The 17035-nt window shown below is 40.9% G+C and overlaps 1 protein-coding gene across 1 annotated transcript in view; it reads left to right on the top strand.

Annotated features, from left to right (window-relative positions):
• Positions 1-17035, top strand: part of MYZAP (myocardial zonula adherens protein) — a 90226-nt gene that overhangs the window by 58642 nt on the left and 14549 nt on the right. Inside the window, exon 11 of the mRNA XM_047864465.1 lies at positions 8502-8585. Coding sequence (XP_047720421.1) covers positions 8502-8585 — 84 coding nt within the window. The remainder of the gene's footprint in view (positions 1-8501; positions 8586-17035) is intronic.

Here is a 17035-nt window from a genome sequence, read left to right as displayed (position 1 = left end):
CATTGATTTTTCATTTTCCCCACTCAGAGCTTCATTTAGCAATTTTTCAGTTTCGTTTTGTTGTGGCCTTAATTCATTCCCTTCACTCCCCCCCAAAATGAGATAATGCACCATTTTCCTTGTCCTTTTTAAACGGTTCTTTTATGTTGCATTAGTGTAGGGCAGATTCCAATCTTGTCATATTTCCCTGTGCTTTATTATTATTATTTTTTTTTTGGAAAACAGGGTAACTTTATTATTTTTTAAATTCTTACTGTGGTGGTTTTTATCAAGGAGAATGCACTTCAAAAATACAATAACTATGAAATTACAGCGTTACAAGACTTCTGAAATAGAATTAAGAGCAGCCGTAGCAACTATGAAAAACCTTTTCAGAGGAAGAGTATAGAGTGTCAATGATTCTCATTTTTCATGGGGTGGGGGGCAAATACATGGACATCAGGCAGAATTCCTATTTTGGTAAGGCTGAGGAGAACAATTATTTTCTAGATCACAGAGGGGAACACTGAGTTTGGTTGGAAAACAAGGACCTGTCAGGACAAGAGGAGGCAAAAGGACACTAAATCCAGAAGTGAGCCCTAGAAGATTCTTAGCTATCCAAATGATCCATGTTTGCCCTGGTCGGTTCACTGATCCACTGGGCCCCTAAGGGGGGTTGAAAATGATAATGGGAATCTTCAAACTATTTTCTTGTGAATTTTTCAGATACTCTCACAGCCGCTGAGAAGTCTACAAGGACTCATAATAAAGTATCTTACTGCTTTTACCTAGAATTCATAACCCTGGTTGTCGCGTTTTGATGAGAGGCTTTAATTGGAAGTTAGTCATCTTTGGTATGTTTTTCAATGGGAAAATGATTTTTTTCTTCATAAATGCGGTTCAAAGCAGTCTTTTGAAATGAGGGTCCATGGGAAAGAGTAACAAATTGGAGTTGTTGGTGATAGAGGTTGGGAGCTTTATTTTTTAACGTGTGGCCAAGTTTCACAATACACACGCACGCACACAGCTCTCACACCCTGATTTTGAATAAATGTGCCTGTGGGCCTTAATTGGTTATTCCTAAAATTTGAATGAAGATGAAAGTAAACAAATTTCCGAGAAAACAACTGGTTAAAACTTAGTTTGGATTGAAAAAAAAAAATCTAATTCCCTTTTCCTTGCCTGATGTTGATGTGATTCAGTGTGATCATCAGTTTTAACATACGTTCTAGTATTGTGCTCCTTTTTGGTGTATGTTTACTGTTTCATTTAAGGCATTTTCCAGATACACATATATTGTCATTTGCCAGCTGGTAAAACACAACACCCTACAACACAGTTTCTTGAAAAAACATACCAAGTGCTGCCTACTATTTAGTATGTATTTGCTGCTGCATTTCTTACATTCGTTAATTTCTCTTCACATCCTCCGCCTCAATAGTGAGTTACGTTTCATGAGTTTTGCACAATCGGGTACTATTCACGTAATTCTAATTATAGGGCTGTATTGTATTCTGACATTAACACGAAATGACCTGTGACCTGCATATCTGTCACTAACAAGAAAAAAAAATCAGGAAGCTGAGAAGCCTCGCAACTTTCAGGGTTGCTCTGAATCCATAACAGGATCTTACTAAAATTTTGTACAGTTTCACTTCGTTCCGGCTGACACGCAAGCTGTCTTTGAAAGAAATCGGTAGGAGTCCTTTCACTACAGCAATCTGTTTCCAGAAGCAGGTTGTAAAAATGTGTGAATTGACAAGGGTGATTCCATCTTCTAAGAGAAACATTTCTTTTATATAAGATCATTGATACAGTAAACACATCTTCCCTGTGGGTGTGCTGTCTAGTGCAAGAGAGATGTCGACAAAGGATGGTAGTAGCAGTGAGGTGTCTTAACGGGTTGTTCAGAGGGCTGAGGTAGAACAGAAGAGGGAGACATGAAGCCGGCCTGGAAGACTTGGGAACTGCTGCTCTGGGAGGTGACTAGTGAGTATCTTGTGACAGCAGGAGATTTCTGGGTGGAGAGGGGGATAGAGGGTAGGAAGGCATGGTTGGTGGAAGCACCAGCCTGTGCAAAGGCCCAGAGGCAGGACCACTGTATGTCCATGGAATGCTGAGAGGATGTAGTGGCTTAAACGTAGGGTTCATCTGGGACAGGACAGGCATTGAAAGGACACTGGGGAGATACAGGGAGGACCATAGCAGAAGGGCCTCACATCCATGCTAGGGAGTTTGAATGTCAGAAGCTTGGGAGGGCTTTTAAGTAGGAGAGTGATACTATTCAGCATCTCTGGGCGGTTGGCCTAGAAGTCAGTGTTTTGTAAAAGCTCCCCCTAGGTGATTCCATCGTGCAGCCATGGCTTAACAGGGATTGCTTAGCTAAAATCACCCATGGAGGTATCTCAGTAGTGGCAAATATGAAGAAAAGCCATTATCAGTTCTAAGAAAATAGAGGATACACCTTTCCCCCAAAACATACCACTTTAAACATCAGACTGGCTGTAGTCGTAAGAGACCTAGCATCCCATGTGATCATTAGGCTGCAAGACATATATATTCAGCTTGAGTTACAGAGAAACATGCTTATCAAGACAAAGATAAGAAAAAAATTCTGACGTTAGTTAAGAGATTCCAGATTTTACCAGACGGGTTTCTTCTTTTGTTCTAGAAGGGGGTCTGCTATTTGATACTGAAACTTAACGGTTGTGACAAGATTATGTTCTTAAGTAAAATGGATGAGGTCTGGAAAGTAAGTGCTTCCAATTTCTCATTTCTTAATATCTTGATTCGAGCCTTGTAGCTTGGTCATTTACCACCACCTGGTGACAGCTAGACCTAAACGCAGCTTCATGAAGAATACATGAACCTCTTCAAGGTCAAATTTACAAACATGAATGTATCAAAAAGAGCAAAGGTTGCATGCCAGCTGCATGGTACCCTGCATTTTGGAGTAGCCCTGATGTGGGAGGTGCTCTTAGGGATACATCCACCTTGGTTCATCAAGGACTCCAAGAATCTGTTCCAGACAGTTTTGCCCCAGAAGTCTAAGGGATGGATTGTTGAAAGATAGATGCATGGAGCCACTGATTCACTCATTCATTGTCTGGGAATATAAAGATGACCAAGTTCTTTACTCTCAAGAAGCTCACAGTCTAGGGAGGGAGAAGTACTAGTAATAACATAGCAGCTAAACTTTGAGAGTTTATCATGTGCTGGGTTCTATAGGAGACAGTGTTTTAAGGTGCTTTGATGTTGGCAGTCGTAAATAACACTGTTTTCCACACAAATGTGTCATTTAGAGATTGAGCCTCACAACAGATGTCTTCTAGGAGGACACTGGGGTGTGTGCAAGGGGCAGACCCCAGGGAGACTCAGTAGGGATTCAAGGTTGGCGCCCCGTGTAGGGTATGAGGGGTAAGGCATGCAGGTCTGCCAGCCTTGGTGTCCTTTTTTCTCTCTCATCTGAACAAGTCAACCCTGGTCACAGAACACACCATACAAGATGCCTCTGTAAGGAATGGTCAAGGATGAAAGTATTCACTTAACACAAGAGCACGATCGCTTCTGGAAGCTTCAGTTGCTGGGAAAGGCAAGTCCTGGCAGCAGAAGCTTCAGCACCCCCAAACCCTTCCCACAGTCCTTCTGTCTCTCCCAAAGGGGGTGCCTCTTTTGCTCCAGCATCAGCTCTCTGTCCTCTTAGAACACCCAGGATTTGCCTCCCTCAGCATCCTCCAGGTGATATCTCGGCCCCATAGCTCCTCCTTTCTTTAAATGACAATCCTGTCAATATTTTCCTGGGAACTGGTCATCGGGGTGCCTTTCGATCCTAGCTTCCTCAGACTCACAAACTGCTCTGATTACTCCAGAGATAGTGAAACAAGTGTATTTGAAGTCCCTTTTTAGGTTATTTGATGAAATTTACCCCAACCTCCTTGGAACATTGTAGCTAATTTCACTACCCGTTTTGCCTTTTGTTTAAAGAACTAAAGTCCATTTTTAAAAAATCTTAATACTGTAGGAAGGAATGAAAAAGGAACACTATAAGGATGATTTTTGAAAACTCTTCCTATAAATATTGAAGGACATTTTAAGAAACAAAACTTTCTTTTTGCCTGTAATCCTACCCAAACGTCAGAACTGTTTCATTTATCTAACTTCTGGCTTTTACCTTCAATCATTGTGAGGTTTTTTTTTTTTCTTTTTTTTTTTTAATCCCTTGAGGCTTTTCGTAAACACTTACATTTTGCAATATATTTGTTTGTAGCTTCTGTGTAATATATTCCATCAAAGTGAAATTCCATAATGTATTACCTAGTCCTTTAGTGCTAGGCATTAAGGCTATTTCCATTTTCTATTATAAATAATAGGACCAAGAAGATCTTTGTATATACAGCTTTTTTCCTATGTCTGAATGATATCCTTAGGATAAATTCCCAGGAGTGGGATTAGTGGGTCAAAGGGTATGAACAGCTTTATGGCTCTTAATATTTATTGCTAAATTGCCCAAAGGGTCATTCTAATTTACAATGCCACCTGCAACACACGAGAGAAGCTGTCTCTCCCAGCCCTTTCAGCACGGAGTTCTTCAGCCAGTGGTTTGGGGCAAATTTAATTGTTATTAAAGGGTAACTTGTTACTGTCTTTAATTGGTAGTTTCTTTAATTATTATCCACATTGGATGGTTTTTCTTAAATGTGTTTCTTATTATATTCTATTTAGTATGGCTTGCTTTTTATGTCAGAGGATTATATATTTTGACACTAGGTGGAATTTAAAATATTTTATCGTGAAAATGTCAAATGCACTCAGGACAGAGAGACTAATCGATGAAACCTCCTAGGCTCGTTACCAGATTCAACAAATAGCAAGGCTTGGCTCTGTTTGTTTTACTTGTCCCTTCTTTTTCTCTTTTTTTCCCTTTGTGTAGTTATTTTAAAGCAAGTCCCAGATATTCTGCTTGTGTTTTTTATGCTCTTCATTATACATCTCTGAAACATAAGGCCTTTTTCTTATTTAATCATAATGCCACTGTCTCATCTAACAAAATTAATGATAGTTCCTTGGTATCATTTAATACCTATCCTAAAATTTTCTGAAATGTCTTTAACATGTCCTTTTCACTGTTGCTTTGTGTCACTCAGTCTACAGACCATTACGTTTGAAGGTCCATTATGTTTGATGGTTGTGCTTCTAACGTCTTTTTATCTAGAGCATGCTTCTCCCATCTGCTCTCCTCTCCCACCAAGTTTCCCCCACCCAGTGACATTGCAGGACCCGAGTCCGTTGTCCTATAAAAGTTCCCACATTATGGATTTGATTTTTTATTAGCTCCGGCAGCCTGGTGAGATTTGGTTTTAAGTTTTTTGTGGGGGTAAGCAAGAATACTTCATGGTGGCACTGCGCGATTTACTCCGTATCTCTTCTTTTTTTTTTTTTTTAATTTTTTTTTCAACGTTTATTTATTTTTGGGACAGAGAGAGACAGAGCATGAACGGGGGAGGGGCAGAGAGAGAGGGAGACACAGAATCGGAAACAGGCTCCAGGCTCTGAGCCATCAGCCCAGAGCCTGACGCGGGGCTCGAACTCACGGACCGCGAGATTGTGACCTGGCTGAAGTCGGACGCTTAACCGACTGCGCCACCCAGGCGCCCCATACTCCGTATCTCTTCTGCAATCACCATGGGGATTGTCCCGCTTCGGGTGATGATGCTGAGGTGGATTGTGGATTCAGATGGCGACAGCCCAAGACACAGTTGTAAAGTTTCTCATTAGCTTTGCCCCTGACCCTTTCATCTATTAATGATGGTTGCTTGAGTTTCCTAGGGATTGCACAATGGTGATTTTCAAAATCTGTCACTTTCCCATTAACTGGAATTCTTCTGAAAAGTAAAACTTTTTCCCCTCATAAACTAGGACTTTTTAGTAATCTCAAAATGCGGTTTATACAAGAAAGGCAGGATAAATGCCTTATTCTTCTTCTAAATTGCCAACTTTTTAAAAATGTTTATTTATTTATTTTTGGGAGAGAGAGTACAAGCAGGGGAGGGACACAGAAAGAGAGGGAGATAGAGACTCCAAAGCAGGCTCCATGCTGTCAGCATAGAGCCCGACCTAGAGCTTGAACTCATGTACCATGAGATCATGACCTGAACCAAAGTCACTCACTTAACTGCCTGAGCCACCCTGGCACCCCAGATTGTCAGCTTTCTAAGTAAGCAGTTGGTTCCCTTGTCACTCCCAGTGATGTGCAATGAGTCACTGTTGCTGTTGGTTTTGTTTTTGAGGAGTCCTAAAGTACTCAGGGTCTTAAAAACATGTATATTTCATGTGTTTTACTCAATTACATTCATGATTCTTTTGACACTCACATTGTCCCATCCTTGGCCCAAGGGAGACCCTTAACATATTTTTTTTTCAGGCATAACAAGGTGTCTTGGGTTCATCTAGCATATTTTTACAACTTGAAATGAGCTGTTCCTCCAAGATGATTGGTGTTTTGTTGGTGAGGGATGGTATTTAGGTGCCACAATCTGGATGTATTCTGTGCTTATTGTTATTATTTCTAAGTTTTCTCAGCAGGCAGAGTTAGGAAATGCATATTTAACAAAGGAAAATAAAATACTATGAGTTCATACTGATATTTTCATTTCAAATTTAACAAAACTTTCTTTTTCGTTCTTTGGTTTCACATTTGTTTCTCTCTCTTACACGAAAAACCTTGATTCCAAACATTATTGGATGACAGTATTTCAAATAGTTTCAAAACAACAGTACCAGTATTGTCAACAGTTTTCCTAGTGAATAAGAGACTTCTTTGCAGTTCTGTTTATGTTTAGAATACATTCTACTAAAAACAAGTCACATTAGCTTGTTCTAACAACACTTGGGTTCTTTTCACCAGTTTGATATACAGTTAAGTTCCTTTATTTCAATTTGTTTTCAAGTTCTAGGATTTGCTTCTTTTTTCCTTTTTCATTTCATTTTATTGTTTGAATCTGAAAAATGTGCTTTCAAAACTAAACGTAGGCAACAAGGTATTACCAAAAAAGTCTTTCTTCTGTCTACTCTGAGTTCCCGCCTCTCCCTATTGGCAGCTCTTTCTTAATAATTATGGTTTGTTTTATCTTTGCAGAATTTTTTTTGTAAATATATATGCATTCATATGGACTCACCTGTTTTATACTGAAGTTCACATACCATATATGATCCTTACAACGCACCATATCTGGTCTAAATACCTTCATAGCCATCCATGTCATGATGAGCCATGGTTTATTTAACCAGCCACTTATTGATTAACGGGGTTCTGTTTTCTTTGTGTCTTTTAAAAACAAAAATCCTTTGTCCACGTCATTTTATATTTTGGCCAGTGTGTCTTTGGGGATCTCTTTCTGGAAATGGGATTGCTGGGCCGAAGGGCAATGCGATTATACTCCTGTTAGATTGACTTCTAACAGAATTGTGTCATTTTGCACTGAGAAGGATTATTTAAAAAGATCTTGCAAATGTACAAATTCAGTATCCGAGATTCTCGGAAAGTTAGCGTGTTCTTCAACAGCACAAGTTAGTTATTGCTCGAACCTGCACACTGTTCCCACTATTGTTTATGACATAGCCTGGTACACAGCACCCTGGTTTCTGCTTTTTTTTTTTTTTTAAGTTTATTTATTTACTTAGAGAGAGAGAGAGAGTGAGCTCAAGCAGGGCAGGAGCACAGAGAAGGAGAGAGAATTCCAAGCAGGCTCTGCTCCATCAGCGCACAGCCGATGCAGGGCTCAGACTCACTGAAGTGTGAGATCGTAACCTGAGCCGAGATAGAGAGTTGGGCGCTTAACTGACTGTGCCACCCGTCGCACCCTGGTTTCTGCTTTGAGGGCATCCATGGTTTGTCTCTGGAACATGACATGAGTGAAAAGCAAAGTTAGAGTAGCTGAAGATAGACTGTGTTGTAAAAGCAAAGGTGAAAGCCCAGCTCAAGTCTCTCTCTTTAGGAAGCCGTCCCCACTTATCGCAGGCCACGTGGGTGATTGATCCTGTCAATTCCATTTGTACTTTTAGGGACAGTGACCCTTATTCCAGGCCGAAACTTTTGACCCCTGGTTGAACAGATACGAATGTACTAACAGGAATAACAGGGCTGAATGTTTGAAATGTGGGCCGCCTCACAAATTTCAGCTGAATAATTATTTTCTGTAGAGCTGTGTTTGCATTCCCCAAAGCATGTTCTCTGGAACATACATGGGCCGTTAGTAAGGGTGACCCAGCAAAATCAGTGTGGAAATGACAGGTTAAACAAAGCCAGTGAGATGTGACTCCAAAATCTTGTGCTGTCCCACGCTTTCATGGCCACAGAGCCCTCTTTTCCAGGGAGCATCTCGTGTTCATAGTGTTCCATGAAACACAAGGAACCAACATGTGGCTTCTGTTTAAAAGAAAACCAAAGGGGTCCCTTCTAGTTGATTAACTCGTGTTTGTACAATTCTGCATTTATTAACAGTTTTTAATTTGTTTCTTTCTAGATTGAATCATTAAAGAAAAAGGTGCAGCAGAAACAGCTCTTAATACTGCAGCTTTTAGAAAAGATATCTTTCTTGGAAGGAGAGGTAAGAAACTGTGTTTCTTTAAGCTGGTGTCTTCCCTACCATTATATTTTATGTTGCTGAGCCTACCACCGACACTTAATTAAAAATATGGCTATTTCCTGGCCTTATAAAATTGATTGAAGGTTAACTGCCAACACTGAAAATGAGGTTCTGACAGCTAGTTTTTCTTTACCACCTGACTCTCCTCATTCCTCATTGCTGTGCTCACCCTTGCTTTTTGGCTCTCATTTTTCTTGTTCAAGAATTTTCTTAGCAAGTCGGATAAGCTGTTGAACAACACTGATAATTTCCCACATTTATGTAGTGCTTCATAGTTGTGTGAAATATTTTTCATGCACATTCCTCACATGGTTCTCTCAGCAACTCTAGGAAAGGCAAGACAAGGATCATTATCTTTATATTAACAAATGTTTTAAAAGGAGGCAGGTGGCTTTGCTCAAGATCACCCAGCTTAGTTAATGACAGAGCCAGGCTGAGAGAAGGGTTCCTAACCAGTGCTCTGCTGTGACATTGAGTCAGCAGGTTTAGAGGTGACTTAATTTCACCTGAAACTTTCAAGATATTTAGTCTTCCTGATGAAAAAGTTACTTTGCAGATTTGGTGTAGCTTCCAGAAAAGGAAATTATGGATTTGGAAGAACCTGAAGAGCTTAGGCATTAATAGAAGGAGAAGCCAAAATCTATTTGCTCTGAATGCTCTTTATTAACAACTTGGCACTGAGCCTCTTCCTTCTGAGCCTCATGAATCTCTCCTTGTCTCTGCTCAACATAGTTCTTCCCCAGAGGGAGACAGCCCTGGAGAGAATGATGAAGTAAGGAAACAGGAAAGAAACGACATTTGTTAAGCACCTGGTATCGTTGGATGTTGTTAATTGCTTTCCACATCCTTTGTAGAACATAAGAGGTTAAGAGCAGAATAGGACTTGCCCAAGTTGGAACCCTAGATGTGCTGGGCGACGCTGGGGGAGTTTCTTATAACTAGAACAGGAGGATGGTAATTGCACCTACATGTGTGTGACTGTGCAGTAAGGATGCATAGAAAATGCCTGGCATGTTTATTAAGAGGGATGGCTTATGAATTAGATTATATTTCTCCCATTTTATAGATGGGGAAACTGAGGTTCAGGGGCATTAAGGAACCTGTCCAAGGTGATAATAGAAATGGGTAAGACTGAATTCAAAGCCTGGGCTCTTAATTGCTGTGTTTGTAGGAGGGACAAACTGTTTTCATTTATTCTGTTTCTGGGAGCTCCCTATAAAAGTCAGGACCAGAAGTCCCTCATGGCCCACAGGGACCTGGTAGCAGATTCAAGCCTAAGGAGTCTCAGCGTCCTGACAGCTGAGTAAATGGGTTTTTGCCCCGTCCCTCTCCTGCCTTCCCCTCCACAGTCCCTAGGTCCAGCTCCAGCCTTACAGATCGCCATTTCTGAGATTGCCCTGTGAAGTCACCATTCCCTGTGGGAAGAATCACACCTTCCCCAGTGAGATCAGAGAGTGAGGGCCCTGGTGCAAGCCCGTGGGTCCAGAGAGAGGGAGGCTCCAGCAGAGCGGAAGGAGAAGCTGACAGGAGGCACAGCAGGTCACCCAAGTAGTGCCCACCAACCCTCCCCTCCCACCGACTGTGCCACTCAAGCCAGCTCTACTAGTAGATGACGAAATATACGAGGGGATGTTATGCAGAGAGAACAGCCTAACGCACGTGTATGCTTTAATGCTTCATTTCTTTTTTCTTTCTTTAATTTTTTTTTAATGTTCATTTATTTTTGAGAGAGGCAGGGACAGAGACAGAGTGTGAGCAGGGGAGGGGCAGAGAGAGAGTGGGGGTCACAGAATTGGGAGCAGGCTCCAGGCTCTGAGCCATCAGCACAGAGCCCGATATGGGGCTCGAACTCACGAACTGTGAGATCATGACCTGAGCTGAAGTCGGAGGCTTAACCGACTGAGCCTCCCAGGTGCCCCTGATGCTTCATGTCTTAAACTCCTTTCTTGTCCAGACTCTGAGATGTAGATATTAGTCCACATAGTTTATTTGGTAGGTGATCCCAGGAAGCCCCAGTAGAGGAGGGTGAAGTTGAGTCAGGGAAAGGCCGAAAGCCGATAATGGGTGCCTTGCTGAGGACATTGCCACCGTGGGCACCTGCAGCTCACTTTCCTTGGGGGTCTCTAGGAGGTGCTGTGCACAGGCTCTGAGTTATCCTTGCCAAAAGGTCAGAAACCTGGGCATTTCGCCACTAACTCCCATCCGCCACTGGTTGAGGCCTGCTCCTAGGGGAGCAGGGGGAGCAATTGTGGTCTGTCTCGGCACAGCCACCTAGACTCCGGTGGTTAGAGGAAGCCCCCAGGAAAAGTCACAAGTGCCTGTCAGGAAATGGATATGAGCGGGACCAGCAGTGTCTGCTGTGTGTATCCAATAAGCAAGACTTTGAGAGCCCGTTTTCCTTGAGAATTTAAACTGATGGTAAATTTGTTTGACTCAATTCCCATAAACTATTTAAAATCCACTACAAATGTAGTATGGCTAATTCCTCTTGATTACTTCCTACATCCACTTAAACAGCAGGTAACACACACACACACACACACACTAAGTTACACAATGATAAGATTTAATAATACATTTATACTTGAACTTTTTCTAAAATATATAAATATCTTGGACTTAATTTATTTCTTCATTGTTTGTTTTATTGTATTGTTTTAGTTATTTCAGTGTTTTCTTAGAGTTAACATTGTAACACTTTCCAGACAGGTGCAGGGCTCTTTCAGATCGGAAGGAGACAGAATAGCTTTTCTGAGTAGCTCTAAGGTTAAAGGGTACAGATTCTGGGGTGAGCACACAGGGTGAGGTGACTTCAAGGTGATTCAGAGTCAGGACCCCTTATCATCATGATGTATGGACCTAGTTTTTAGAACTATTAAAAATTTACGTGTTCCTTATTGGTATTTTACCATACTTTGTTGGGCCAGGTAGAGGTTTCACCTCCTAGAAGATGAGAGATTTGAATTGAGAACTTGGTTTCCTCTTTAGGTTGTTTGACTAGTTTATCCTGTTACAAACACACTGTTGTCTTTGGGTTCCTTGCTAATTGTGTGTGACCACTAATGGCACTGATCTCTGCCCCTCTTTCCACCTGGTTGTTGTATGATTACCAATGCCAAGCAGTCCTTCCGTGGGCCCTAAGGTCCTGGGATGACCCAACTTAACAGCTTTTGTTATTAAAAAAATTTTTTTAAATGTTTATTTTTGAGAGAGACAGAGCATGAGCAGGCGAGGGGCAGAGAAAGAGAGGGAGACACAGAATCTGAAGCAGGTACCAGGCTCTGAGCTGTCAGCACAGAGCCCGATGCGGGGCTTGAACCCCCAAACCTCGAGGTCATGACCTGAGATGAAGTTGGACCCTTAACCGAGTCAGCCAAGCACCCCCAGTTTCTTTTGTTACTATTTGACCTGATACAGAATTTTTATAAACAAACATTTAATACTCTATAAAAGAAACTACATTGCCTTTTATGTTAATGCTTTCTAGTTTTAAAATCATAGCTTATAACATAGCTTATCTTAGTCACCTTTTTTATAAAAACAATCTTTGTGTACACTTGATATTAATTTTTCCTTTGAAAGTGTTGTGAACACAAGGCATTTCTAAGACTCCATATGTTTCCATAATAATAATTTCCTTCTCCTTGGCCTTTTGTGATGCCCAAATTGTCACAACTCAGCTAGGGCGAGTTCTCTTACATTAACTTCTTTGCCCATGTAGCAGGGTTCTTGATGCTTTTGGGTTCATTATTGCTGTCCTCGTTTTTGTCCTGTTTCACAACATGGCATTGGTTTGTCTCTGAGGAGTCCTGGTTCATTTTAGTGGAGAACTATACCGAAAACTACTCAGGCATGAGAACTGGTCATGGCTAAAGCTCTGTGCCTAGTGTTAGGTCAGTTTTACTAATGACAGAACTGGGGGGAAATGTGTCTTTTTAAGGTGATGAAGTCCCACCAACATTTCCAAATTTGTCTAATTATATTGCTTTACAATGCAGGGTTCTGTTGGCCACTAAGAATTTCTATGATGTTCACCTGTTCTAACACCAGTAATTTTTATATCACGCTTTCCATCCCTCTGCTTTAAACCACGATGATGCCAAAGGTGGTGTTTCAGAGACCTTTGAAAAGTTTTGACAGACAAATCTGATAACCTCTTGTATTCCATCTTATTAATACAGTGGCTACCTTTTATTAAGGGCCTAAACTCAGACTCTGAAGCTAAGCTGCCTGAGTTCAAATCTCCACTCTGCCACTTACCTAGTCATGTAATCTTGGGTGAGTTACTTAACTGTTCTGGGCCTTAGTTTGCTCATCTGTAAAACAGAGTCTTCTCTTTACCTTGGTATCTTCTCCATAGAGTTGTTACGAGGATTAAATTAATACTAAGTGATTAGAAAAGTACATGGCTCATAGTAAATGCCATATGTGTTTACTATTTCTCCAGCTGTATGGGTCCCAGGGTCTCCTTTCATTTTATGTATTTCCTTCTTCTCCTCCTCCCTGCCTTCTTTTTAAATTTTTTTTTTTTTTTAATTTTGAGAAAGTGTGAATGGGGGAGGGGGAGAGAGAGGAGTGAGAGGGAGAGAGAGAATCCCGAGCAGGCTCTGCTCTATCAGCACAGAGACCCACATGGGGCTCAAACCCACAAATTCATGACATCATGACCTGAGCGGAACTTGCATGCTTAACCAACTGAGCCACCCAGGGGCCACACCTTTTTTTTTTTTTTTTTAATAGAGAATGTGGATCATTTTGGTCTCTGAATTCATCGTTCGTACTTACTAATGCTTACACTCATTAGATTTTGAACCCCCACCCCCCACCATATCCCTAAAAGTTTGTTCCATTAACCAATTCAAAATCTCCCCGGTACAAAAATATGTCCATTCGTTTTCCCTTTTCTTTTTTTCCAAGCAATTTTTTTTTATGTGCCTGCCTCTTGAAGGACTATCCCACCCCGATTTCCGATATAGAAAATGTTATTAAAATAAAATTATAAGCATATGCCTCCATAAGGTCGATAAGCTTTCTGAAACTGAACAGATTCCATTCCATTCTTCTCTGCTGCAAATCCTGAACCTACAGTTAAATTCAAAGGTAAGAGGAAAGGAGTCAAATGAGTTGGTTTTGTCCACCCTGCATTTAATGCGTGTTGTATGGTACATAAACCTCTCAATGTGTCTGTTGTGCATTCCTGGGACTATTAGTAATTTTCCAGTGTAGTAGTGGGGCGGCAGCACCAGGCACCGGGGCTCCGCGTCCGCATTTTATTGGACACGCGTTCCTGTTTAGTGCGTGTGCTACACCTCCAGCCGTTCCCTCCCCTGGGCCCGAGGGAGTCGGGGGAGGAGGTGGCTGCCATACGCTTGTGACCTAATTGCCAAAAAATGCCACAAGGTGCTGCACCAGGTCCTTCCTTCCTGGAAGGCACGGCGCCTCTGAGCTGCATTTCCCATCTGAACACAAGGGGGTGGTATTTGAAAGGACAACCCTGGGATATGGAGGTCCAGCCTGAGAAGCATTCACTTGAGTTAGAGTCTGTGGGACTGAGAGCAGAGGCTTTGTTTGCCTGTACGAGTCCTGGCAGTTTTCTGTTTTAAGTATTTCTTAATATGTCCCTCCTTCTCTAACTTCCTCCTACTGACCCTGTTGAGGCTCCCACCTTCTCTTTTTTTTTTTCTTGTGTGTTCACTTACGTGAACAAACCGCATCTATGTAAAGTGTATGGTGACAGATAGGAACTAGGCTACTTGTGGTCACTTCACAATACATTCAATAGTGAATCATGGGGTGCCTGGGTAGCTCAGTTGGTTAGATCATGAGCTCTCAGTTTGTGGGTTCGAGCCCTGCATTGGGTTCTGTGCTGACAGCTCAGAGCCCGGAGCCTGCTTTGGATTCTGAGTCTCCCTCTCCTCTGCCCTTGCCCCACTTGCTCCCTGTTTCTCTCCTTCTCTCAAAAATAAACATTAAAAAAAATAGTGAATCGTTGTATACCTGAAACCACTATAATGTGATGTAATACCTAACAAAAATTAACAGGTATAATTCAGTGACTTTTGACAGCTGTATGTACCTGTGGAACCCCCACTACAATCTAGATACAAAACATTTCCATCACTTCCCAGAGAGTCCCTGGGTCCCTTTGTGGTTCCCTGTCTCCATTCATTACCCCCTACCCCCTGTAGGCAGCCAGTGATGGTTTTTTGTGTGTGTGTGGGAGGGTCACTTTATCACTTTGTGTCACTGTGGACTTGTCTGCATTTTCTGTAAGAGAAATCATGCAGTACGGACTCTTCTGTGTCCAGCATCTCTCTCTCGGCATGATGATTTTCGCTGTACCCATGTTGCATGCACCCGTTTTTACTGCAAAGTGGCATTCCCTTGTATTTATCTGCTCATTTGCTGATGCACATTGGAGTTTCCAGTTGGGGGCTCTTGTGAATGAAGCTGTGATGAGTATTACTGTACAAGTCATGATGTGGATATACGTCTTCACTCCTCTTGGGTAAAGTCCTAATAGTGGAATAGTGATGGAATGTATGGTAGACGCAGGTTTAAAAAGAAAACTGTGTGCTTTTGGTGTCCTCAGAAATCTTTGCCTACTACAAGCTGACAGAGATTTTCTCCTGGGATTTTCCCTAAACATTTCATAGTTTTTGCTTTTTAATTTATACCTGTAATCCACTTGAATTTTTGTGTTTGGTGTGAAGGAATAGTATATATACGTATTTTCCCCACGTGGATACCCAGTTACTTCCTTTGAGCATCCCTTTCATTCCTGTTATTGATAATTTGTATGCCACCCTCCCCTACTCTCTCTCTTCTTTGATCAGTCTAGCCTAGGGGGTTCTCAATTTTCTTGACGTTTTCAAAAATTATAACAGCTTTTGGCTTTGTTGATATTCTCTGTTGTCTATTTTCCATCATACTTGAGTTTTGCTCTGATATTCATTATTCCCTTCCTTCTAATTATTTTGGTGTTACTTTGCTCTTTCTCTAGCTCCTTTGGTGGACATTAGGTCACTGATTTTAGAGCTTTCTTGTTTTTTAAAGTTTTTTTTTTTTATTTGAGGGAGAGAGCATGAGCAGGGGAGGAGCAGAGAGAAGGAAAGAGAATCCCAAGCAGGCTCTGTGCTATCAGTGCAGAGCCTGATTCAGGGTTGGAACTCATGAACCGTGAGATCCAATGACCTGAGCCAAGGTCAAATGCTTAACTGCCTGAGCCACCCAGGCACCCCCAAACTTTCTTCTTTTTTAATACCAGCAACTATCAATGTCCCTGCATGCTCTCTTCAGTAGCACCCCTCAACTTTGCTGTTGTATTTTCATTATCATCCAGTTTGAAATATTTCCTTATTTCCTTTGGGATTCTTCTTTGACCTGTAGGTTACTTGGAAGTGTGTGGTTTAACCTCCAAATATTTCAGGGTTTCTTAGATATTGTATTGTTTTTTATTTCTAATTTGTGTTATAGTCAGCAAACATACTTTGTATGGTCTTACCTATTTTAAATTTATTGAGTCTTGTTTTATGGCTCAGCATATGATTTCTCTTGGTTTGTGTAAAAAAATAGGTATTCTATTTTTGTGTTCTATAAATATCAATTAGATTTAGGTTGTTGATACTATTGTTTATGTTCTTTCTGATTTTTGTGTAATTGTTGTATCAGTTGCTGACAGAAGGGTGTTAAAATCCATCACTATGGCTTTAGACCAGCTCTTTAATTTTGTTATTTTTTTTACTTCATATATTTTGAAGCTCTCTCATTAGACACACATTTTTCTATTGCTTGTCTTGGTGATGAATTGACCTTTTCATTATTATAAAATGTTTGCCACTGCTTTGTTCATACTGTGTGTCTTGTAGCCTATTTTCCCCGGTATTAATATAGCTATTCCTGACCTCTTAAGTTTACTGTTGGCCTTGTGTGTCTTTCTCCATCCATTTAGTTTTAACTGATCCATGTCTTTGTCTTTAGTGCAGATCTCTTGTAGACAGCACATAAATATTGCTTTTGTATATATTGTGATAGTCTCTTTTACTGGACTATATAGTTCATTGGCATTTGATAATATGATTGGATTTAGGTCTATCATTTTATTGTTTTTGTTTATTCCCTCTAGTTTGTTTTTATTATTTTTATTTTTTGCTTATTTGTTTTGTTCCCCCTTTGGTGATTTCAATATTTAGAATTTCATTTTACTGTATCAGTTGGCATTTTGCTCTATCTCTTTTCTCCAGTATATTAGTGGTTGCTCTGGGTATCACAATATACATCATTAACTGTTCACAATCCACTCAGAGGTAATACTGTACTACTTCATGTGGCATGTAGAAATCTTGCGATGATATAGGTCCATTTCCCCCTCCCCCTTCTGTTATTATTATAGGTATTCCATCTGCACACAT

This window comes from Prionailurus viverrinus, chromosome B3 (assembly GCF_022837055.1).
Source record: "Prionailurus viverrinus isolate Anna chromosome B3, UM_Priviv_1.0, whole genome shotgun sequence".
Lineage (NCBI taxonomy): Eukaryota > Metazoa > Chordata > Mammalia > Carnivora > Felidae > Prionailurus > Prionailurus viverrinus.
The sequence above is the reverse complement of the archived record's forward strand: the minus strand, read 5'-3'. Positions and strand labels throughout refer to the sequence as shown.